Here is a 26,398-nt window from a genome sequence, read left to right on the forward strand (position 1 = left end):
CCCGTAAAGAATACAAGGTAAATTTATGTATTAAGTGATTAAAAGTAATAATTTTCTATTAATATTATTTTTAAAAAATTAATTAATATTTATTTATATCACACATTAAAATGAAAAACGATACATTCACTTTAGAAATTGCAAAAATTATATATAATTATATATCATAATATACAAAACCAATTATATACTTCGGTCTAGCTTTCAGCAGGAATGTACCCGCAGAATTACAACAAAGTATTATTCAGCTGCTCGGGATCCGGCCGATTGACCATTTCAATAAGTATTTAGGTCTGACGGCTATTATAAGGAGGAAGAAAAAACAGACGTTTACAAATCTCATTGACAAGGTGGGGAAAAAACTTAAAGGTTTTCCCTTTCTCGTGCAGGTAAAGAGGTTTTATTGAAATCTGTTATCTAGGTGATCCCAAACTATACCACGTCTTGCTTCTTGCCACCGCAGGACATCTGTGATAAAATTGAAAGTTTGATGTGTAATTTTTAGTGGGGACAAAAGAAGGATGAGAGACGAATCCATTAGGTTAAATGGCAAAAGTTGTGTAAGTCGAAGTACTGGGGTGGCCTTGGTTTTAAGGATTTGCCTTCATTCAATTTAGCCATGTTGGCAAAGTAAGGATGGCGATTAATTCAAGATGACACTTCATTGCTGGCCAGAACCTTGAAAGCTCGATATTACCCAAACAAAACATGTCTTGAGGTTCTAAAGGCTATCGATCCAGCTTTACATGACAAAGTATTATTGAGGCTAGATGGATTGTTGAACGAGGTACTCGTTGGGTTGTGGGAGATGGGTCTCGAATTCGTCTCTGGTTTAATAGGTGGATCCCTAACTTTTCAAATATCCAACACTTCTCTTCTTCATCTGACTTGGGAGAAAACGCAACGATACTTGATTGACAAGGACAGAGGTGGATCGGATAAGGAATTAATATACCGGATATTCCCTAATGAAATTGTTGTGCGAATTTGTCAGATTCCACTTTGCTTGGATCACCATCCTGATTTGCGTTGCTGGATTTTTTCAAAAAAAAAAAAAAAAAAAAAAAGGAAATTACACTGTTAGTTCAGCTTATGCTATGACCTTTGCCTCCGTCCTAGCAATGTCGACACCTAGTTCTTCTGATCCCACTCCTGATTCTAGTTGGAAACGACTCTGGTCCCTATCTGTCCCACCAAAAATAAAGCATTTTCTTTATCGAGCTTGCACTGCCCAGCTTCCTACAAAAATGGCTCTTGCCCTACATGGAGTTCAGGTGGAGACTCTTTGTGCTACATACGGAGAGATGGAGGAGTCTATTGAGCATTGAATTCTTTTTTGTTCTCATGTTTCTAGGGTCTGGCTAGTCAGTCCACTGGGATTGACTGTCGGGTAGGATCAGACAACCTTCAGAGATTGGTTTAGTTCAATTTTGAATGTACTTCCAAAGGATCAGATTGAGCTAGTAGCTTCAACAGCTTGGGCTATCTGGAAAGGTCGAAATAGTTGGATTTTCCAACTGAAAATATTTTCCGTGCTCCAAGTAAGTGAATTTGCTTTCTCGATTCTTTATGAGTACCAAATTCTGCAGGGTAATTTCGCTCCTCAGGTAGCAGAACCGAGATGCCCAAAATGGAAACCTCCAGATGAAGACTTCATTAGAGTAAACTGTGGTGCGGGCTTGGCAACTAATGACAGAAATGCTGGTCTGGGTGCGATGATGAGAAATGCAGATGGTGCAGTAATGGCAGCAGCGTATAAGCGGATTGAAGGTGAATTCATGCCAGAAGAAGCTGAAATGGAAGCAATCTTATTTGCTGATGAGCTTGAAAGAACTTCATCTTTCACCAAAATAGCTGTGGAATCTGATTACTTATCGCTGGTTCGTCAATTCGGCTCTAGGCCTTTCCCTTACACTGAGATGGGAACACGTTTTTGGAATTTGCAACTGTTAGCCTCTCAGTTTAGTTTATTTTCTTTCGATTATGTCAATCGAGTGTGTAATAAACCAGCCCATCAGTTAGCTCATCTTGCTTTGGATGATGATACTGGCTGGAAAGTGTGGGTGGAGGAATGTCCTTCATCTGTCGCTGTTTTTGTTGACTCTGATTGCTTGACTATTACTTTATAAAATTAGCAGTTTCATTCTTTAAAAAAAAACTTATATACTTCCGTCATTTTACATTTTAATAACAGCTACTACTAAAATTTTGTGAAATAACAACGTTAATAAGCTAATCAATGTTAATTATCAATTACATTTACGAGGTATCACCGACCAACTGTCAGTAATCTTTATACACTATATATTTCTTGATATAAATAATTAAATCAAATAGACTCTTTAGTTATTAAATATGAATCAGTTATTAACTAACTGAATTAGCCAAACTAAACCACCTCCTAATGACAAGTGACCATAGCCTAAGTATTGAACTTTCTTGTCTTCTTAACTACATGTAAATACTTTAATCTCCCTCCATGATAATGTCATATCCCTAATTTCTTTCTACATATATATTTTACTTTGGGCACTCTACCTATTACATTCTCAATCCAAACCTCACAAGCAAATTTGTTTTATGACCAAATTTATTTTACATCACAAATGCAAATTTAAACAAGGGCTGAATTATACTTTAAACATTAAGAGAATTAAAAATAAAATTGAAGCTCTTTTAAATTTGGAAGAGACTGAGTATTTACATTTTTTTTTTAAATATAAATAAACTTTAAGAAAGATAAATTGGTTAACTAGCGTCTCCTTAAATATTGAGGGGAGTAATAAAAAATTAGTGCAAAAAAGTTTTGGTTTTGTTTGGTTGGATAAATAAATATGATTAATGGAATCCCTGATTCATTCAATTACAGTCACTCGTTCAAAAAATCAAAAAACAACAATAATTAAAATTCAAATCAAAATAAGGACGAAATAAATAAAATATTTTATGAAAATATCATCCACTTGCTTGCGGTTCTACTGTACAAGTAGTTATTCTGCAATTTTGCTTCTTGGCTAACCATAGAGAAGAGAGCTGGGTTCTGGTGGCTGTTCCAGGTTCGCTCACTAGCAGCAGTGATGGCCACCATAACCGACTCGTCGGACATCCAAACTCCACTTTTATATGACACCGTAGAACCCGCCGTTGACTACAAAGGCCGTCCCGTCTTTAGATCCCGTTCCGGTGGCTGGAGATCTGCCTCTTTCATAATAGGTAAATTAGACATTAATTAATCCATTAGTTTTTTTAGTCTATTGATTAATTTTTTTATATATGTATTTTAAGGCGTGGAGATCGCAGAGAGATTTGCGTATTACGGAATAGCTTCGAATTTAATTACGTATTTGACTGGGTCGCTTGGTCAGTCGACGGCTACTGCGGCGGAGAACGTGAATGCTTGGTCAGGAACTGCCTCCTTGCTGCCTTTGTTTGGTGCATTTGTTGCTGATTCTTTCCTTGGGAGATACCGTACCATTGTTGTTGCCTCTCTTATTTATATCTTGGTAAATTCCTGTCTCTTTGATTTATTTTCACTTCTGTATTTCCAGTTTCTTAGTATAAGATATGCTCAGTAACATTGTAGTATAAGTGAATTATGTGATTTCACCTTATATATGCAATTATTGCTGTTGATGGGATTGTATGACCAATGAGCTTCTTGTATGCAAGTGCCTATATGAAACCAAATTTAATCCAGTTTCACTCCATATTATTCTTCTTTATCTCGAGCTGATTTAACTTAAAATAAAATGGAATTTTTCAAAATTATCTAACTCAAAGAGTATATTATTAAGGCTTTAGTTTAAGAATTGGCCATCCTCCAAATTAAATGTGAAAGCTACTGCGTTCTTCACACCTTTTTGTCCCACTCAAAACTCTATAGTTTAAAGCCATTGAGTTTATCATAAATGGTTGCTTATAATTGTTATCGATTGTGGATAACTGGTAGTTGAGGACTGTTGAGTATTCATTTTTTTGTGAAAAATTTTGTTAACTGACATTATTCATAGACCAAATTACCATTAAGGATATGAGATGATAGTATTTATATATTTTCATTTGTAATTTTTTATTGACTTGTACAATCCAAAAATAGCTAAAAGTATTATTTAACAAAGTCACAATTAATTTTCTTTTAGATTTGGTAATAAATTTTAGTTCCAAATACGAATATGATAACTAATTCAAGTATTGTAATTATAAGATATGTTGCCTACAAAAATTTCATTCAGAATTCAATTAAACTGTAATAGCTACTAAGTGAAAAGGAAAAAAGCCACATATTAGAGCGATTTTACTCAACAACTGCTTGGACTCCCAATTGCCAATTGAAAGATGTACTATTGATCCAAACATACTCCTATGAAAACCTTTACAAAATCTAATTTCTTGACCAACACTTGAATTGATGGGATGTATCTGATTTTGAAAACATCAACATTATATGGTGAAAGCTGCTAAATAGCTGGTTACTCCCTTTTCTTGACCATTTTCTAATGCTTTCAAATGTTTATCCTGATCTATTGGAAATAATCATCATACATGTTTTTATGGCTTTGGTTTTAAGATGTATACCATGTTTGGAATTTAATCACAGGGACTTGGCTTGTTGACTCTATCAGCTATGCTTGCTTCTTCTCACAGTGCTTCTGATTGCCCAAGCACCAACATTATCAAGTCTTGTTCTCCTAGTTCATGTCAAGTAGTTTTATTCTTCTTTTCTCTGTACTTGGTAGCACTTGGGCAAGGTGGACACAAACCTTGTGTTCAGGCCTTTGGGGCAGATCAGTTTGATGGGCAAGATCCTGAGGAGTGCAAATCCAAAAGCTCATTTTTTAATTGGTGGTATTTTTGTATGTGCGGAGGCACTTTAGTTTCACTACTGTTCTTAAACTACATCCAGGACAACCTAAATTGGGCTCTTGGATTTGGAATCCCATGTATTATGATGGTTGTTGCACTATTCATTTTCTTAGTTGGAACTAAGACATATAGGTATAGTGTCAAAGTAGAAGAGAGAAGTGCATTTCTGAGAATCGGTCGGGTATTTGTTGCAACAGTCAAGAATTGGCAAACTTTGCCTTCTGCAATAGATTTAGAGGAAGAAGCTCGTGGAATTCTACCGCATCATAGTTCAGATCAATTCAAGTAAGAGATTATAAATTTTTGCTTTTTGGTAATCAGAAAAAGTAGTGATTGCAAATGCATCAACATGTCCTGAAAAATTTTAACATAGTTGAAAGATCATTTAGGGTTCCTGCACATAAAAATGATCTGAGCTCTATGATCTCTCTGAAGCAATTAGGTATATTTATAGCAATTAAAATGTGTTATTTATGTTTGTACTTGCTAATAACATTCTGAAAAGGCAAAGATGTGAATTTGAGGGGATTTGTAAGAAAATCACTGTTTAATAACTATCATTTGTATGGCAGCAATGGACTCTAAGCTGTGTTGTTTTTGCAATGGACTCTTGCAGCTCTTTGCAATGCTTAAATATTGAAGCAATGCATAACCAAAATAGATTTTGATTGCTACGACACATCAAAGCTCTTGTAAGCAATTTAGATTTTCTAATGTGTCAGGTTCCTAAACAAAGCACTGGTTGCACCAAATGGCTCAAAGGAAGGTGGGAAGGTGTGTAGCCTCGGTGAAGTTGAAGAAGCTAAGGCAGTACTCAGGCTTGTTCCAATATGGTTTACATGCCTGATATATGCAGTGGTGTTTGCACAGTCCGCAACTTTCTTTACTAAGCAAGGAGTAACAATGGATAGATCCATTTCAAAGGGTTTTGATGTACCACCAGCTTCACTTCAATCCTTTATCAGCCTTGCCATTGTTCTTTTCGTTCCAATCTATGACCGTGTCTTTGTTCCCATTGCGAGGACATTAACAAGGAAACCTTCTGGCATCACAATGCTCCAAAGGATTGGAACTGGGATGTTTTTATCTGCACTGTCTATGGCAATTGCTGCTCTAGTTGAAATGAGGAGGCTTGAAATCTCTCGAGAATATGGACTGGTCGATATGCCAAATGTAACCGTTCCAATGAGTGTTTGGTGGCTAATTCCTCAGTATGTCTTATTTGGAGTTGCTGATGTGTTTACGATGGTCGGTCTGCAAGAATTCTTCTATGATCAGGTTCCTAGTGAATTAAGAAGCGTGGGTCTTTCTCTCTACCTCGGCATCTTCGGTGTAGGAAGCTTTATAAGCAGCTTTCTCGTTTCTGCTATTGAGAAAGCCACTGGCGGTGAAGGTCATGATAGTTGGTTCTCTAATAATCTGAACCGTGCACATCTTGATTACTTCTACTGGCTACTTGCTGGTCTTAGCATAGTACAATTGATTGCCTTCTTATATTTTGCAAAAAGATATGTATATAGCAGGTGAGGGCCAATACAAAATGAATTGTTTCCTTGCTATTTATGCATGTTAGATGGTTATGTTTGGTCGATTATGTGCAGCTGAAAAAGTTATATTTCATGTAATAGCAAATGTACAACAATTGTATAAGCCACGGTATGTCTGTTTTACTCAAGATAGTTTGATCTAGTGGTTGAAAGGCATAAATTCATCCTGGTGATTTTATGATCGAGTTGTGAAGTTGCCTATTGAGAAGGGTTTTTAACGTAATCGCTCCTGAACCCGAAAGGAATTAGTAACTCATCTAACCATTAAACGAGAGGTGGGAGGACAGCTTAGTAGTACCAAAAGAAAATGATATGCAAAGAAAATGATATGCCTGTTTTGATGTACAGGAGTTTGAGGTAGTTGCATATTTAAGGGTAAGAATTGGTTGGCTTAATTCAATTTGAAATTAAGCAAAACCAAAAGGCTTGAACGATACACCATAATGGCTGGTGCTTTGCAGGCTGCATGCCAAGGCTGACCCATTGGCCCAGTCTGCGTTGGCAAGAGTCATAAACCAAATGAACCTGGGTCTGGAACAACTTTTGCATCTGAGTGACCCATGCTTAAGACGGGACATTTGTTTAAGAATTAGGTCTATTGCCACTAAAGGTGGCCTACAGGAGGCATATTAAAATCAAATGTAATTTTTTTTTTTTTTTTTTTTGAACAAAATCAAATTGAAATAGTTGTAAATATGTAAACAGTTCACCTTAAATTCATGAGGGTTACTTCCAGCCTGGGATTTGAAGTCAAGTAGAAGTTTGGTTAATCAATTGTAGAGAGCTGTTGTTGGAGAGTGAGGGGTCGTCATAAGGCTATTGCTATTGCTAACAACTAAAATTTTCAATTTGGCGAGTTTTATTTATATTTTTAATTTTTTTTTTTGAGTATTCGGGATAAGGATTCAAATCTGAATTTATTCTTGATTATATACAATTACCATTAAGCTATGTCTCGATATGCTATTATATTTTTAATTTTTAATTACTAACCATTAGACTTGGAAAAGCTATTTCAAATATTGTATTTACCAAATAATCTAAAATAAGGGTTAGAGCTGATACATGTGATAAGATTAATGGATAAAACTTGCGAAGACCTGGTCTATGGGCCATATAAGCTTGTAATTAGCAGTTTGGGAAACCAAATTATAAAAATAAATTTAAAAACCATTTTTGTTAATACAATATAAGCTTAATGCCTGTATGAATGCAGAATGGCAAATGAAAACCAGTAATGTGAGTGTTATCAAGATATGGGATTTGGGTTCTTGCCATTATTAGTAAACAAAGGGTCCTGCATTGTCTGGCTTTTGGGCCTTCAAACTCAAGCAATCAAAGTCCACATAAAGTACATGATGAAAATAAAACATTAAGAAGCAAATTACAAAATTTTGAAATTTAAAAGACTTTTGGTAGGTGGGGTTAACACATATCAATCTCAATATTTAGTCATGTTTGTACTTTTGTGAAAGCAATTTGCAATGTAGGGACACAAGCAATTAGAGTGTTTCCTTTTCCTTTTTTTTATCATTTATTAAATTTTGCAAAACCTTGGAATTAAGCAGCCAAAATAATTATCTAAAGTTTTTTTTTTGGGTACAATAACATTATTACAAGTTATAGTTCGAATAAATTTAGGTAAAATTAGTTGTTTTAATAGTTATTAGTTGTTATAATAATTGTGATGGTAGCATTTCATGAAACGTTAAAAGAAGTAATATTTCATAATACGATTTTTCAAACTCTAAATACTAATATAAATACCGTCACCAAACAATTTAAATTTTAGAGTTAAAATCACTAAATAGTGTATGAAAAGTTATTGCATTACCCATTAAGAGCAGCCTTTAACAAATAAATAAGATTGCATACCTAAATTTAAGAGTCAACAATCAGTAATCCAACTGAAAATAATCAGTTATTTGATTGGTTTGGTTTAATCCTATTTATATAGAGACTAAGATATCTAAAAACATAAAAGATGTAATAAGAAAATTAATACTCTCCAACTATTTACTTGTTACTCCTTTTTTAGACGTCTCAAAATATTTATAAGGTTTTTAAATTTAGATATATAAATAATAATTTTTCTTATAATAACATTTATAATTGTTCATTAAATGAAAGACTTTTATTAATATCTTAATGAGAAGGGTAAAAAAGGACAAAATAACTTCTTGACCAAATTCTTAATATGCATGTTTGTCAAACCATGCAAATAAAATAACACGGAGAGAGTATTTCTTTTCTATTTTTATACAATATAAATATTTAAGAGCTACAAAAACTATCAAGATTTGATCCCCATAACTAAAACCTTTACCTTTTATATGGGTTGAAATCTTTTTTTTTTTTTTTTTTTTTTTTTTTTTGAAAGGAGGTTGAAATCTATTTGAGATAAGAAACATTTTCTTTTTATCATATGCATTAAGAACATGAAAATGTGTTTCTTCGACAAAAAGTCAAGCAAATCAAGGTGCCAAAATTAACAATAGAGACTAAGAAGAAAAGAAGCTTAGAACTTAGGATATGAATGGGGTCCAGTGACAGCTCGACCCATTGTGTGTTTTCTTGGGATTTTTTCAAAGGGATAAAATGTGAGCTTAAGCTTTAAATTATGCCAATAAAAAAATAAAAAGAAGTAGCTTTGTTGGAATATTTTGGAAACCTTGGGGCTTCCAATTTCAATAATTTGCCTATCACAAGCATCAGTTGGATCTTACCTGTCAACCAATGCCAAGTCATTACTCAGGACCACTACTTAATCATTACCACTTTCAACCTAATTGCTTTGGGAATCTAGAGCTAAGAATTTTTTTGTTAAAACCAACCAATTTTTTATTTAATTTTTAAAAATTTTAGTTTGATTTCAGTTTTAATAAAAAAAACTAACATATTTTTTCAATTTTTTTTATTTTATAAAAATCAATTCAATTTATAATTTGATTTGGTTGAATTTTTTAATATAAAATATTCTATTTATTCAATTTATAGAATTTAATTTTGAAACGATACAATTGAATACTTGCATGAAAACTATATTTCATCTACAAAACCACCTCAACTCAATTTCTTGCTTTTATTTTCTTTTAAAAAATAATATTATCCTCAAAAAATGTAATGAACACATGTACATATAGTTGTGAATTTTAATGCTTTTAAAAGTTCAATCTTTTATGCTCTGAGAGTTCATTGATGCAAAAATTATGGTGGCTTGACAGGCTAAACCAAACTATCATCATACTTGTTCTCTATGATAAGCAACTTTGTTTTTAAATTATCTAAATTTAATATTATTTTAAAATACGATCTATATAATATATAAAAGGAAAGCAATTTGTCTTATATGTTAATGAAGTGTAAGTAGCACAATTTGCCACTTTGACAGTATTTTAAATTATATAATGATAAATGATGAAAAATAAAAAAAAAATTTATGCAAGTAATTTATTAGCTGTGTATATCAAAATATCTTTTCATTCCTCAAGATAGATATTAAAAGTATATACACTGATATACATATACATATATATTCTCTTTTTATATATTATATAGATAAACAATCATTTATAATAAATCATAAACATAAAATAAAAAATATTTAATTTCTTATTTCAATCTAATTAGTTAAATTTTCAAAATTATTATCACTGTTGAAAAATAGATTAATAGTGTGTGTGCATTTTTTGATACGGCCATACTATGCATGACTTTTGCTATTGCATATTTGGTGAAGGGATTGCATGATATTTAAGAAGTGATATCTTAGCATTGAAACTTTTTCGGTATATTCAATAAGATATAATTTTGTAATACATTTTATGATCATTTTATTATACAATTTTTATGGGTGTAAATAGGTTATGACGCATGGACACGATTTGCTTAGCACGCGAAATAAACGGGTTATAGTTGAGGTTAATTGATATCAAAAATCATAAATGAGTCATTATTTATAACACGAATATAAACATGTCGTATTATGGGTTGACGCGCACATTAGGTAAGTGACCCACCCGTTTATTTAATGATAAACATAAATCTTCCGACTAAAATCCTATTTAAACTTTATTTATGAATTTTTTTTTGGTTTTTGTTACGAATCTTGAAGAATCCATGCAATTTTATATATAAAAATTTATTTTAAAATATAATTTGAATTAAATAGGTTAAAACTTAAAAATTTATAAGCAGGTTAAATGAGTCGTATATAGGTCAATATGATCTACTTAATTTGTTTATGGTTTACACAGGTCGTATACAGGTTCACACGACTCACTTAACATATTTATAATATTAGACGGGTTACACGTGTCGTGTTTGTGTCACCCGTCTAATTTCCGTACCGTGTACGCGTTGACAAATTTGACAGATTATTAAATGAGTTGTGTTCATGTTGATCCTAATCGCATTACGTATTAGGCGAATCCATATCAAACCCGACACACCAACGATCTTAACACTCCTAATAATTTTTTATTATTTTTAAATAATATTATAAAAAGTTATTTTATTTTTTAATATTGCTCGGCGCATCCTCCTACTTTTAACACCGATTGTACTTCAAATATAAACATACCCATGTTGTATAGTTTAGAGGAAGTTAATTTTTTATATTTTCTTGATTTCATGTTTGAAACGTTTTCAGATTCAAAAAATGGAATCCAACGTGTGAATAATGTCGAATGTACTAATTGATACAAATCCAAAATTCCAAACGTTATTTATTCTAACTTTGCAAAAAAAAAAACAAAAAAAAAAAGCTGTATTTCGTAAAAAAGGAAAAGAAATGAAGTAAAGGATGTAATATTAAAAATAATTAATGGGAGATTTATTTATTGAAAATTCAAAATTCTTGTAGAAATTTGCCTTTTTTGAAAATTAAAATTTTGATAAAAAAAAATTCTAGATGTGTTACATTCTTATATTTGGTTGTAAATATTTTTTTTTCTCTAAGAGAATACAATTATTTTGTTTGAATAATGTATGAAAAAATATATATAATGCAATAATATTCTTAATTTATTTATATTTTCTTTACTTGATATTTAGAATTATACCATAATTATATAAGTATTAAAATCAATAAATATTTTTCTAATAACGTATTGACATAAAATTCAAAAAATTTTTTTGTGGGGACATAAAATTTAAATATTATTCAAAATGTAATTGATAAAATAACATAAGAACACTTTAAATGAACTATAAAACATGAAAGTTAACCTTAAAAACAAAAAAAAACAAAAAAAAAAAAAAAAAGGAAAAGGAAGTTAAGGAAATTTTGATAAAGAATAATTGATGAGATATTTTTATAATCAAGAGTACTGATATTTTTTTTTTTTCATTCATATGTAACTTTTTTTAGATAGATGGGAGTTATAATGTACCAGAAGAATATTATGGGCTAATTTTATTGTAAAAGGATGCGAACTCGAGACCTCTCGCTCTTTACATCTTTTACAAAAGGTAGAAAGATCAACCAAATCACACATGATTGAATTAATATCATTATATGTTCAAAAATAATTAATTCTAAATATATGATATTTTTTTATTCATTTAGAGACTCAATAGGCCGAAACCATACCGCGAACTACACAACAGGAGTAATCCACCCCTAGAATCACTAAATTGGTGAAAGCTATTGTGGTCGAGAGGACTCGAAATTTTAAATATATGATATTTATTTCCTACAAAAATTAACAATTTATTAAAATAATAGCAACTTTTAAATAACTTGTATTATTTTATCTTGCCCATCTCTTTTTTCTTTTTCATTTTCTTAAAATATCATTCAATAGGACTATAAACTAGCTTGGTGCATCCTCGTCAACATTTAATTAGGATTTATAATTTATATATTTGTAAATGCACAATACATGATATATATTTTTTTTTTCTTTTTCTTTTCTTTCAATCTTACTTTTGCTTCTTTATAATTAGTTAAGATGACCAAAATCCATAGCAAGAAAGAGAAGATTGATCAAAACAAGGATGAAGGGGTTCATTTATTGAGTTTTGATTTATTTGAGAATCAAACATAAAAATAAAAATAAAATCGATTATGAGAAAATCGAAATAATTTACAGAAGAGAGAGAGAGAGAGACAAGGAGAGAGAGAGAGAGAGAGAGAGAGAGAGAGAGAGACAAGGGAGAGATAGAGATGGAGATCTTTATTTTTGGTCTTTTTATATGATATTTAATAGAAAAAGTAGAAAATTTGTACGAAATGACATAAGAGATTAACAAAATCAAAAATTAAGGGGAAAATAGTGTATTTTAAAAAATGCGAGGTAAGCTAGTTAATTTTGACAAAATACAGAGATACAATCAAAATTTTTCCTATATAGTATTGTATCTTATCATATTTCGTATAAGTGTTATATTCAATTTAATCAAAATAATATTTTGGACCGATAAAATGTGAAATTTATAAATCTAATTATAGATTTTACTAAATATAAAATTCATGAAACATAAAATTCAAAACAACTGTGGAATGGAAATTCCTTGAATTTGAACGGTATTTTTGAAATAAAATTAAATAATTTTAATTCAATTCATTAATAAAAGAAAAAAAAAACAATGGAATAGAGAAATTCCACATTAAATTGAGATTTCTTTCTCTTTCAAAATAGTAGAATTGAGTGATAGAATTTATAGATTCTACTAATTATAATTACTTTATTTTAATTTAGATAAAATAAATTTATTTAGCTAAAATTTTTCTAATGACAGCGATTTTAGATTTTGAACTCCTAACTTTACATATAAAATTTGCTTAAATATATAATTTATTTTCGCAGATTCAATCTCTTATTATTATAAAATTTAAATTTATTTACTACTAAACAATAGAGAGTTCTTAAAAAAAATAATAGAGAGTATTCAAATATGACTAATTATGACACACCAAAACAAAGCCCAATGATAATCTAGCAATAAATTTAAATTTGAATCTCCCTTACTCCTCCGATACTAAAAAAAACTATGACTAATTATGACATTTAATTATTTTTATTTTTTACTATTTGTTGCTGTTTTCAAATTATGTAATGAAATTTGTGATGTCCCAACCAAAGCACGTGCTCTTTTGATCCGATAAATCTTTTAGCCGTTGAATTGTTGTACTCTTTCCTCATCTCATGATTTCCAAATGCACTCATTAATGGGTCATTCTATTCATGATTTATGAGTTTGAATCCAAGCCAGGGTTTTATTTATATTTCCCAATTTCTCTATCTAGGGAATTTCACCAACACGTGAGATAAGAATATTACACACTTATGGCAATTTTGACAAAATTTATTTAGCCCACATATATCTCACACCCACACCACAAAAGGAAAAAAAAAATTATTTCAATTTGATATAGAATTTCAAGTTAGAGCATGATGAATCATCGCTTGTCTTTAGTGGCAAAGAGGCTGACCTGAAAAAATTTATATTATGAAATATCAAACCCATAATTTAAATTATGGTGATCAACCTTATAAATACTCTTTGTTACTGAGCTACCCTTTCAGACTATCAGATTAGAAATTTTCATAAACTTATACATACTTTGTTTTATAGTTTAATTTCAAGATTTAATCTTGATTGATAAGATGGAGATTAAGTTTTAGACTAACCTTAATATTCAATATTTCAAAATTCAAGCAAAGACTTTCCTTTTTAGGGTAAAAAGACTTTGACAAGAAAAGATCATTAGGATTTAAATCTTTTAACATTCTAAATTATGAACTAGATTTTTTGTTTAGAAGTAGAAGCTTCAACGCTAGTAGGGATTGAAAGACTAGCAAATTATGAAATAGATATATATTCAATTACTAGATTACTAATTAATAGTATGAAGTTGCATTTTTTGCCCTGTTCAGAAGAAACAAATAGGACGGTCTTACTTAGATCAAATTGATTCAGGTCGAATGAGGACATTAATTAAGAAAAATATAATTTTAAGTTTTTATTAATTTACTAAAAATGGATTGCATTATAAAAATAATCTGAATGCATTATTCGTTATATTAGAGAATTAAAAATATGTCATTAATATAATTACAATGTCAATACGATTAAATTAATACATTACTAGAAAAAGAAAAATAAGTTTAAAATTTTTTATATATTTTCTCTTGAAATATAAAAGATTATTACTGGTGGATATGCATTCGTTTTATGGAAACAAAGGAGAGATGATATGTGAAATTTTTATTCATAACATCTGATTTGTTAATTTTATACAATTCACTTCGAAAAGTAACTTATTTAAACAAAATTTAATCTAATTTAATATCACATATAAAATAAAACCCCAAAATTAATTTAAATATTTTAAATATAAAAAAATAAAATCCAAAATAAATTTAACAAAATTTTATAGAATTTATCCTTTACAAACATAAAATTCACCTTTAGTTACCATGTTGAGAAATTAAGCCACTATGTAAATGTCATATTGACCATTTGTAATCATACCGTCAAGTCCATATCTTTAAGATTGAAAATGATTGTATAAAACTACTTTTTGAAATTTTGAAATAGGTCTGGTGCCAATTTTTCTAGCTTAGACCTATTTCGTTCAAGTTCACCTACTTCCCGAAAAATTTAATTTTCAGAAAGTAAAGTTCTAGAGAAGTTATTTTCTGGAAAATACATGTGATTTTGTTTAGTTGATATATTGACTTCTTGAGAAATAAAATTGTGTTAATAAAGTTTTACACATAAAATGTCAATAATACCCTACCATGACTTAATTAAATAATTTATTGAAAATATCCATGAAGCAAGGGCAAAATAGAAATTTCAAATTTTAGAACTTAGGAAGTTCACTTCCTTGGGTTGAGGGAAGTAACTTACTTCTCGTACTGTCAATGAAGTAAGAGTTCTAAATTTTCGGGAATTTTTATATTTTTGGGAATCAAATATGACATTTCTCACTTTCTGGGAACTTCAAGTTTCTGAGTAAAATTATCGGACTAAACGAGTCCCAAAATATTCCTTGGTGCCAATTTTTATTGTACTTGTTGAATACAAGAATTCTTGACAATAAATGGGATGAAATCAAGTCATTATGTGGGAAGCGTACAAAAAATGACAATTAATAATCAATTAGACCATTCATAGTTTAAGCACATTTCAATACAAACCTACATATAATTCTTTTATCTTATTGTTTTTGAAGGAAGTTGAAATAAAATAAAAATAATTAAAAGGTCATTTTTGAAGTGTTATTATAGAATGATCCACCTTCTACTGAGAGATAAGGGTTTGTGAATATTACCCAATCCTTTAGCTCTCATCTTTCTAAGATAATGACACAAATGCTAAATCATCAAATATTTATTTTCTTTATTTGAATTCTTACGTCAAGTCTTTTTAGGAACACTAAACTTTCATAATTAAAAAAATGTATTTATTCGGAATAATATTCGAAAAAAAGGGTTCAATTGGCAAATTTAATAAAGTTTAAAGGCGAAATTATATGTTTAACTGTGTATTAGATGAGAATATGTTAATTTGTATTTCAATCATGTATACAGACTATATATAATTTTGTAAAAAAACTATTAATGGCTCATATATCTATATCATCTCTTCATAGATTATAGAATAGCTAATGTATAAAACGAAACATCATTTACCTTAGAAAAATGAAAGATGATTCGAAAACGATGTGTATTAATTAAGGGAAGAAAAATGACCTAAAAAATTTATCTATATGGGTGTTAAAATAGCAATTGCCTATATTAGTGCATAACGATAAATATAAATGAAAAAAAAAAAAAAAAATAGGCATCAAGATCACCATTTTTTAGATTGATTGGAAGAATTAATATAATGGAATAAAATTATTGTGGTGAAAAAACTATAACTTAGAAACCTTCTACTTCCCATATTTTTATAAAAGTGAAAAGGTCAACTATAACACATTTGAATAAAAATCGGATAGATGATAAATTATTTAATAAAATCAACATTATACTTTATTATTAGCATTTAATTATATTCAAATACACTAATTAAAGTAACCCAATGAGGGTAGTTGTCATGACCCGTTTTCATGGGTCAAACCGGCATTAGAGTTCAGGTAAGCTTCAGGCCTCGAGGCTCAGGTAAGCTTAAGGCCCCGAAGCCCGTAGTAAGCCTAAACTACAAAACTTAACTATATCAATGTCTATTTCAAACATCCAGCTCAGATAGTCATGCACTATTAATCTCATAATTTTATTATTCTTTGGCTCAAATTTAACATCTTAAACAATTTATAGCTCGGGCCCAAATATAATACAATATAGACATAATATGGGCTAACAGATTCAAGCATTTCATAAATAATTTATTTGAACATCCTCATCAATTTATCGATTTTATCCCTACAACTGCGGAGTTCACTAACAGACAGATATAAATAGGTTCTTGTACAAATAGTTATATAGCAAAATAATCACTAAAACTAGGAAAATTTCTTTCTAGCTCTGCAGTGAAGAAACAGAACTTAATCCGAAATAAAGAGGAACCTACTTCTTGAAAAGTTAAACAAGACATGTGAGTTTTATAAGGAATAATAATTATTGCCCAACACATGCATTCACACGAATGCGTAAATATATCAATTTAGTCATCCAACTAGTTATATGATCACGCTGACAGCACACAAATGACATAACAACAACACTCACAATTATTAACGACTTCACATAATCACATCACGTGGAAATTGGTCTGTAGCGTCACCAAAACTCCCGATGAGCTGTCCTCCCACATGGCCCATCCTCTCATGACATGTGCGCCAAGGAGCCGATCCCCATACATGGCCGACCGGTCTAATCCTCACTTGACCAACCCTCTCATTGTTTTTCCATTCTCTCTTTTCTTTTCTATACCAACAGAATGTCACCCTGTGGTTTTTCATATCATCCATATCATCCATATCATATCAACAGGTGCATAAGGGAATGCCAATCTCCCCATACTTGGTCAACGGTCAAATTCCACATTTTCATCGTTTCCAGACCATTCTCACAAACCCATGGTGACCCACATCATCCCAATTCCACACAAATAAAGCATAGCAATATCACAACACAAATAATCAAACATCGCTTTTAAATGCAAGCACATTAATCAATTAAACATTTTCATACAAGAGTACAAATAAACATCCATATACCAATTCAAATAAACACAAGAGTATTAAATAATAATATACTATAATAATCAATTCTTAAAAATAAATAAATAAGTAAATAAATAATAATAATAAAAATAAGTAAAGCGTTTAATTTTAAATATATTAAGGTATAACATTAATCCAAATAAACCTATTAATTTAATTATTATATATAATCAGCCTAGATTCTAGCGAAACTTCGGCTGAACCTTCTCTAGAAATTGGGCTAAATCACCTGCTTAAAACTATAATTCAGTAATAAATTTTCAAGCCCATCCATCGGGCAATTCATAATAATTAATCCCGTCCACCATAACCATTATTCATTAACCACAACACACACATATATATGCACTTAATCATTCTAAAATTCTAAACCTCACATTATTAGCCTATCCAAAATGCTATATAATTACAATAACATGATAATCGATTGACTAATAGTTCATTCCCTTTTAATTATGAACAGTTTACTAACACCATCCCATCATTGCACCAAAAGCATCCAAGATCAACTCATCCACAATTGTACCATAGGTTAATACATTCTTTAACTAACAACTAAATCACAAGTTAATAAAGATAACCAAGTACTTGTTTTTTTTTTTTTTTTTTTTTTTGACATTTGAATTATGGATTATATTAATAAGAGAAGAAACGAGTGATACAAGCGGGAACACTCTCCCAAGTTTGAAAACAAGCCCCACTAGGGACGGATTTAGCCAACATATGGGCTATATCATTTGCTTGTCTTCTAATCCAAGCCAATGTGACATTAGGCAATTAGACTAAGAGTAGCTTACATTCAGAGATGACAACACCAAACTCGGACCAGTCGTGGACAGAAATCCTCATAGCATGATAGACTTGAAGGCAATCAGTCTCAACTTGAATCGTCAAAGTAGGGTGGCCTGACAGTACCCAGGATAATACCTTTCTTAACGCCTGAGCTTCTGCTATTGCTGGAGAAGAGCAGCCATGCAATGAAGACGTTGCTGCTGATACAAACCCGCCATGGCAGTTTGAGAGTACAGCACCGACAGCTCCATGGCCGGCAGAGGGGAGAAGAGCGGCATCAAAGTTTATTTTAAAAGTGCCAGTAGGTGGCGGAAACCATTGACTACCTGCAGAAGCACTGATGCCTGTATCTGACCCTGACAGCTTCAGCTGGGCTTTCTTCCAAGATGCGAGCATACTTCTAGCTCCAGTAACCACATGATAAGGTCCTTCATCCACTTGGTTCCATTTGAGTTCATTACGGCTCAGCCAAACACTCCATAGACCCATAATAAAACTCTCAAAAAAATCGCTTTCCCACACCTTGTGCAAGTGTTCGAACATCTGTAAGAAATTTGGAAAATTGCTAATATTTGGTTGAACACCAAAAAACTGCCAACAAAATCTTGCTTTTGGACACTCAACAATAGCATGGGCTAATGTTTCAGCAACACCACAATAATCGCATCTTGTATCAAGCTCCATTCCCCTTCTTTCCAAAGTTGTTTTAACTGGCAGAATGTCTCGGCAAAACCTCCAGAGGAAATGCCTCACTTTCGATGGAATTTTCAAAGACCAAAGAGCTTTCCAAAAACCTGACTGTAAATCATCTTCAATATCCACACATTGAGATGCTACTATTTTGTATCCAGATTTCACAGAATATATCCCTCAGTCTGTCCAGTGCCATATAAGAGTGTCTTCCTGAATGTTTGTAGCTAAAGGAATAGAAGTGATAAGTTCAGCAATTGAAGAATTGAAAAGACCATGTATCAGAGGCAAATTCCAAGCACGTTCCCCTTGTGTCAAAATAAGGTATGAAACCCTTATATGCTCAAAACTAGGAAGAATAGGCAAGTTAACTTGGAACTGGTTATCCCTTAATAGCCACAGCTCGGTCCAAACATTTACTGACTGACCATCTCCAATTCTCCACCGAAAACCTGAACAAATAGCATCCTTAGCTGCATAAATTCCTCTCCATACAAAACTTGGATTACGGCCAACGCCTGCACCAAGGAAATTCCCACTTGGGAAATATTTAGATTTGAAAGAACTATAAAGAAGAGAATTTTGTATTATGTAAAAGCCTCCAACAGTGTTTTCCTAGCATGGCTAGATTGAAACTTTGCAAATGTCTGAAGCCTAAACCTCCTTTTTCCCTCGCTACAAACAGCCTTTCCCAACTCAACCATCTCATCTTTCCTCCCCACCAATAAGAATTCATTAAACTCTAAATCTCCTGTAAGATGGATACTGGTATAAGGAAAGCACTCTTACAGAATGAAGGAATAGCTTGTGCCACAGACTTTATTAGCACCTCTTTACCCGCTTTCGATAGAAGTTTCTAATTCCAACCACTGACCAACTTCCTCACTCGATCCTTCAAGAAAGAAAAAATGCGTCTCTTTTCCCGACCAATTAATGAGGGCAAGCCTAGATACCTTCCGTGGTTTAAAGGAGCAAGCACACCAAAGACTCCTTTAACGACATCCTTATCCAGTTCAGAAGTGTTAGAGTTGAAAAAAATACTGAATTTTTTTCAATTTACCGCTTGACCCGAAGCTGCTTCGTAAGTAACTAGAATATTTTTTATCTCTAAAGCTTGAATCCGTGATGCCTCAAACAAGAACAAACTATCATCCGCAAACAACAAGTGAGATAGCCGAGGCGTAGCTCTCGAGACTTTACAGCCTTGGAGACGACCTTCATTTTCAGACTTACTAAACAGCTTTGACAGTCCTTCAGCACATAGTATAAATAAGTAGGGAGATAATGGACAACCTTGTCTCAATCCCCGTCCTGGGATAATTGGGCCAACCTCATCCCCATTCACTCCAACCCAATATTTAACAAAGGAAACACAAACATGATCAAGTCAACCCAACGCTGGCTAAAACCCAAGCCCTGCATAACAGCTCGTAAATAGCACCAGTTAACTCTGTCATAGGCTTTAGAAATATCAACTTTTAGTGCGGAAGCTCCTCATCGACTGGTCATTTTGGATTTCATAGAGTGGATTAATTCGAAAGCAACTAACACATTATCTGAAATCAACCGGCCCGGGACAAAAACCGACTGAGATAATGAGATAAGACTAGGTAGGATGGTCTTCAGCCTGTTTGCCAGAATCTTAGCAAACACTTTGTAAACTACGTTACAAAGTGAAATAGGTCGAAAGTCCTTCACTACCTCTGGGTCTTCTACTTTTGGAATCAGCACAATTAAGGTATCGTTCAGATTATCTGGAAAAACACCTGCATTAAACCAGTCTCAACGACCTTGAACAACATCATGGCCCAAAATATCCCAAAACCTCTAGTAGAATCTAGGATTTAGTCCATCCATCCCTGGGCTTTTATCCGCATGCATTTGTTTCACTACTAATTTAACCTCATCCACTGAAATATCTCCAAGTAGCATAAAATTATCATTATCCAAAACCAAAGGAGAGAATAAACCCACAACAGGACTTAAGTCAGCATCCCCTGCCTCAAATAGATTAACAAAATAATCACTCACCATACCTGTCAACAGATTGTTGTCACTTATCCACTCGCCATTTGCTTCCTTCAGCCGAAAAATCTGCTTGGATTTCTTCTGTTTTTTAGCAGTTGCGTGGAAGTACCTAGAGTTCATATCCTCTGATTTCAACCAATGGGATTTCGCTCTTTGAGACCAGAAGACCTCTTTACGGTGCAGAACATCATCAAGCTTACACTGCAAACCTTCAAACTGTTCAATATTACCGTTGATCCGAGGATTCTCAAGCTGCACTGTCAACTGCTTGGCATCCTATCTAAACTGAAGCTTTAGTCTCCTACCCCAGCTCTGTAGACGTTGTCCACAAACCTTTATCTTCCCCGTTACATCAACACCGTCATAACTGGTCCAACTCTCTCTAACCACAACGTCCACATCAGATTCCTCTAGCCAAAAATTCTCAAACTGAAAGCGTTGGTGCCTCAGATTTTTTATTCTGGGGGTAGTAAGAATGAGAAGAAGAGAGTGATCGAACATACTTGAGACTAAATTCTAGACTTGATAATTAGGAAAATGGTTTTGCCAAATGACGTTTCCCAAAGCTCTGTCCAATCTTTCCTCTACCCGATGTTGACCTCTACGGTGAGCCCAAATAAAAGGATACCCCGACATTCCCAAGTCAACCAGACCACAGTCAGCCACAGTATCTGAGAAACCCTATAATAAGCATGGACGATGAGGATTACGCCCTTTCTTTTCTTCAGCGAACATTAGGTCATTAAAGTCTCCACAAATTGACCAGGGAAGATTTTTCAGCCTAGCTAAGGATCGGAGGACATTCCATGAAATTTGCCTATGGTGTCTTTCCGGCATGCCATACAAACCAGTGAGGCGCCATGTAAAACCTGCAGCTTCCATTATTTTCATATCAATAAAATGCGAAGAATAACGCATAACTTCTAAATTAATCTGGGAATTCCACAAAATTGCTAAACCACCACTGTGTCCCACCGCGTCCACAGCAAAACAACAGTCATAATGAAGGCTACATCGGAGCTGCTCAATTTTATTCGAAGCAACTAAAGTTTCAGACAAAAAAATGACCATTAGCTTATTGCATCGAATAAGTTCATGAAGAGCATTAACTGCTCGATGGTTACCCAGTCCTCGACAATTCCAACAAAGGATATTCATGGTTCCTCCTCAGCTTCCACCTGTGGAGCATCCGCGATCAAGTCTTCATCATTCACAAGAAAGAAATTTGCAAACCGTGCTTTATAGAGAAGAGATTAGTAGTTGACATTTCTGCGCTCAAGCAATTGCAGGAAAAAAAACATGCATATCGCAAGAGATATTTCCCAAGTACTTGTTATTGCTTCATGATTTACACTTAGAGGTAATAATGCCCAATATCAATTCTAATGAACCTACGTTATCAATTATCTAATATAATCACAATTTCTAACAACTGAATCTCAAGTTCAAATTCTCCTAAAAACTCCAATTATTTTCACGAACTTCAAAACCTAATATTTCAAAGTCCTTCTATTCCTTATTTATTCGAAATTAACCAAATTAACCAATAAATTTAAGTTTAGAATTTTTAACAAAAATGACGAACTAAGTCTTAGAGCGTACCGATTGAGAATCGGACTACGATTCCCTGATCCGCGCAAAAGAGAAGATCATTCTGTCTCTTAGGACCCCGCCGGCTGGTCGCTGCCGGCAGCCGTGCACGGTGGCCGGCAAACAATGGCTACTCAGATTCGAGCGTTCTTCACGCCACCTAGCTCGGATTTCGCTCAAGAATTCATTTTTGGCGTTTATTTCACGAGATTGGCCCTACACTCGGTCAGAGTGAGCTTGGCAGGGGTCTAGTACCGTCGTCGTTGTCACCGCTGATTATAAGAATAAAACTGCAGTTCCTCCGTGTTCAGCGCTCGCCGGACTCGTGAGCGGTAAGAGAACGCGATGTCGAGTAGCGCCTGGAGGCGGGGTGGTGCGGTGATATGTGCATAAATTGTCACTTTTATTCTTAGTATTTTTGGTATTTTTGAGTTTCTTTCAAGCTTAAATCAGTTGGTTGAACAATTTTATCAATTAGACATGATCTAAGTTATTTTTTTGAATAATACCATTTAATGGAGGAATTTTCAGCATTGTTAATATTTTGACCATTGTTTGCTTCTTCAGGCATAACTAATTGTATAGATGTTCAAATTGATTGATTTATGATTCATTGGAAAGATAGAAAGGAGCTCTACAAATTTCTAAAGGAGGAAAGATGCAATTCAGCTTGAAATTCATCAAAAAGAGCTCTGAATCTAGAATAAATGTCATGAATGAACATGCATGGAGGGGTTTTATTGTCTAAGACATATCTGGAGCTCCAAGAGTCAAAATTAGCTCAGCCCAGGCCCATTTGAATCTTAGAAGATGGCCCTACAGTTGCTATGAAGACAACTAAATGAAGTGAGGTCGTTTTGATTGTCAAAAATGCCATAAAAGATTACGTTTTGAGCAGAAATATCTGCTTCAACCTAATTTGGTTTTTAGGTCATATCTTCTACTGTGAGTGTCTGTTTTGGTCGAGCCTTAGTTTGTTAGAAAGGTGAGAAGGAGATCTGCAAGTTTGTTGAAGAAGTCAGAATCAGATTCGAAAAGGAAATTGCTGAAAAATGAGAGAAAAATCAGACAATAAAGATTTCTGTTGAGTGTTTTTTTAAAGTTCCCAAGTGATTAGAGATTCTTTGGGTCTTTTGAGAGGCTATATATAGTTGCGATTCTGGAGCAGCAAGAGGCATGTTTTTCTTCCCACATAGTTCATCATCTAATTTGAGATTTTGTTTCGTATTCTTTTGTTTTGATGATTGAAAGCCATGAATATGAGTGACTAATTTCTTAGTTCAGTTCAAGGCATTCAATTTCCATATGTATAATTGTGAGACCTTTTCTTAATTTAAATAATTTTTCTTTGAATATCTGTTGTTCTTGTAATTAAGGTGTTAATTCTATTGGGTGATTTGCTAAAAAGGCCTATTAGTTAATTATTTGGTAGGATTAAGTGCTATTTCGTCTTCATAATCCGTAATTGTTTTGAAAGATTGAGTGTTAGTAGCAATTAGGTTTTATTGATTATGTTCCAAGTTTTCGGTAATAATCTAAAGAAACAATAGGGTTGAATTAAATAATTTATGCTTTTTAAAATTTGTTCAAATTTAACCGCTTCCTGTCCTTACTGCTTTTATTAGATTGAAAAGGATTGCTTAATACCTGCTCATTTAATAATTATAGTTAATAAGGGTGCTGGGCTCAAATTAATTGTAATAGGGAAGCCAGGGAATTTATCATGCTTGTTGGTAAGTTTCAGTTAAGTATTCAAAGAGTAATTCATTCAAAATTTGTCTGTGATCATTTATACTTTGGATTATAAATTGCCTTGAATTGAATGTTTATTAGATTGAGTTTCAATTTAAGTTTAATAGTCAGTTTTATTTTGATTTCTCTAAGTGAATTTTCAAAAGCCAACCCCCCTTTTTCTCTTTACAAAATATCACAAAATTTAAGATTTCAGTCTCTAGGGTTCGACCTGAATTTACCACTTCTGCAATTAAAATTCAGTAATTAATTTTCGGTGGAATCGACAACCATCAAAATTTTGGCGTCGTTGCCGAGGACTGAAAAATTATTATATTTTGTGTTTTTATTTTGTTAAAATAGTTTTCTTACCTTTGTGTAGTGTTGTGGTTTCAGGTTTGTGGTAAAATTTGTAGAATTGAAGGAGAATTGAAGTCATTTGTTTTATGACAAGAAGTTCTCAATCTGGTGAAATTCTTTTTGATCATGAAGTAGAAAAAACAGCTAAACGTTTGAGGAAATTAGCTAAACAAGCTAATTTGAGTCAAGCCTCATCTGAACGGACGATTACTGATAATTCAAACAATTCTCCGAGGGAATCAATTTCAGATTCAGATTCTGGAATTGATACCAAGGCTGCCAGAACCTTGAAAGAATTGGCTATACTTGACCTAAATCAGCAACCTTTGTGCATTCAATTTCCTACTTTAGATGTTGCTTTTGAATTAAAATCTGGACTAATCCTTTTGTTGCCTAAGTTCCATGGTCTTTCAGGAGAAGATCCACATAAGCATTTAAAAGAGTTTCACGTGGTGTGTTCCAGCATGAAACCTCAGGGAGTTTCAGAGGAGCAAATTAAGCTTTGAGCTTTTCCTTTCTCATTGGAAGATAAAGCTAAGGATTGGTTGTAGTACCTTCCTTCCGGATTTATCAACTCATGGAATGAGATGAAGCGAATGTTTCTAGAGAAGTATTTTCCTGCTTCAAGGGCTGCCAACATAAGAAAAGAAATTTGTGGCATTCGACAATACAATGAAGAGTTTTTGTATGAGTATTGGGAACGATTCAAAAAGCTTTGTGCAAGCTGCCCTCATCATCAAATTAGTGAGCAACTTTTGATTCAATACTTCTATGAAGGACTTCTACCAATATACCGTAGCATGATAGATACTGCTAGTGGAGGGGCTTTGGTTGACAAAACACCGGAAGATGCAAGGAGGCTGATTGCTAACATGGCAGCAAATTCTCAACAGTTTGGAATGAGAATGGATCACACACCTAAAAAGGTTAATGAGGTAAGTACATCTAATCTTGAGAGACAAATTTCTGATTTAACTTCTTTAGTGAGACAATTGGCTGTGGGGAATATTCAAACTGTTAAGGCATGTGGAATTTGTTCTGCTTTGGGTCATGCTACTGATATGTGTCCTACACTCCAAGAGGATGAATTAGTGCAGCATGCCAATGCAGTAGGTAATTTTGGACAGCAACAACACAGGTGTGACCCCTATTCTAACTCTTATAATCCAGGATGGCGAGACCATCCAAATTTGAGCTAAGCAATCAACCGGTACAAAATCGATGCCAGCAGCAAAGACCACAAGTAACTCAATTGCCTTCCTCTTCCCAAAATCAAGGTATGTCACTTGATGAAATTGTTAAGGCTTTAGCTCATAATACATAACAATTTCAACAAGAGACTAGTAATAGCATTCAGAACATAGAGAAGCAAATTGGTCAGTTAGCTTCATCTGTGGGTAAACTTGAAGCTCAAGGTTCCGGTAAGCTTCCATCACAAACAGTGATAAACCCCAGAGAAAATGCAAGTGCTATACTTTTACGAAGTGGAAAAGAAGTTGATAATCAAGTTGTTAATGAGTCAAGGAAAAAGAAGCAGCAAGGTGCAAAGGATTGTGAGGTTCCTGAAGTTGAGGTAAATTCTAAACTTAAAGTTAATGATGCTATTATGTTCCTC

General features: G+C 32.9%; 2 protein-coding genes and 1 non-coding gene across 3 annotated transcripts; 1 reads left to right on the forward strand and 2 right to left on the reverse strand.

Moving 5' to 3' along the window:
* The first annotated feature begins 2,868 nt into the window (after positions 1-2,868).
* Positions 2,869-6,574, forward strand: LOC105643995 (protein NRT1/ PTR FAMILY 5.10). Its single transcript, XM_012229242.4, has 4 exons — positions 2,869-3,213; positions 3,286-3,503; positions 4,598-5,148; positions 5,586-6,574. Exons 1-4 carry the CDS (start codon positions 3,078-3,080, stop codon positions 6,388-6,390), a joined length of 1,710 nt encoding a protein of 569 aa, XP_012084632.1. The 5' UTR covers positions 2,869-3,077; the 3' UTR covers positions 6,391-6,574.
* An 11,795-nt stretch (positions 6,575-18,369) lies between these two features.
* LOC149493840 (uncharacterized) lies at positions 18,370-19,068 on the reverse strand. The gene has a single exon (XM_089726365.1). It carries the CDS (start codon positions 19,066-19,068, stop codon positions 18,370-18,372), a length of 699 nt encoding a protein of 232 aa, XP_089582491.1.
* A 6,350-nt stretch (positions 19,069-25,418) lies between these two features.
* Positions 25,419-25,525, reverse strand: LOC149493841 (small nucleolar RNA R71). Its single transcript, XR_016322748.1, has one exon. It is a non-coding gene; the product is annotated as a small nucleolar RNA R71 (small nucleolar RNA).
* Positions 25,526-26,398: the final 873 nt, after the last annotated feature.

This window comes from Jatropha curcas, chromosome 9 (assembly GCF_041381405.1).
Source record: "Jatropha curcas cultivar XTBG-Jc1 chromosome 9, XTBG_Jcur_1.0, whole genome shotgun sequence".
Lineage (NCBI taxonomy): Eukaryota > Viridiplantae > Streptophyta > Magnoliopsida > Malpighiales > Euphorbiaceae > Jatropha > Jatropha curcas.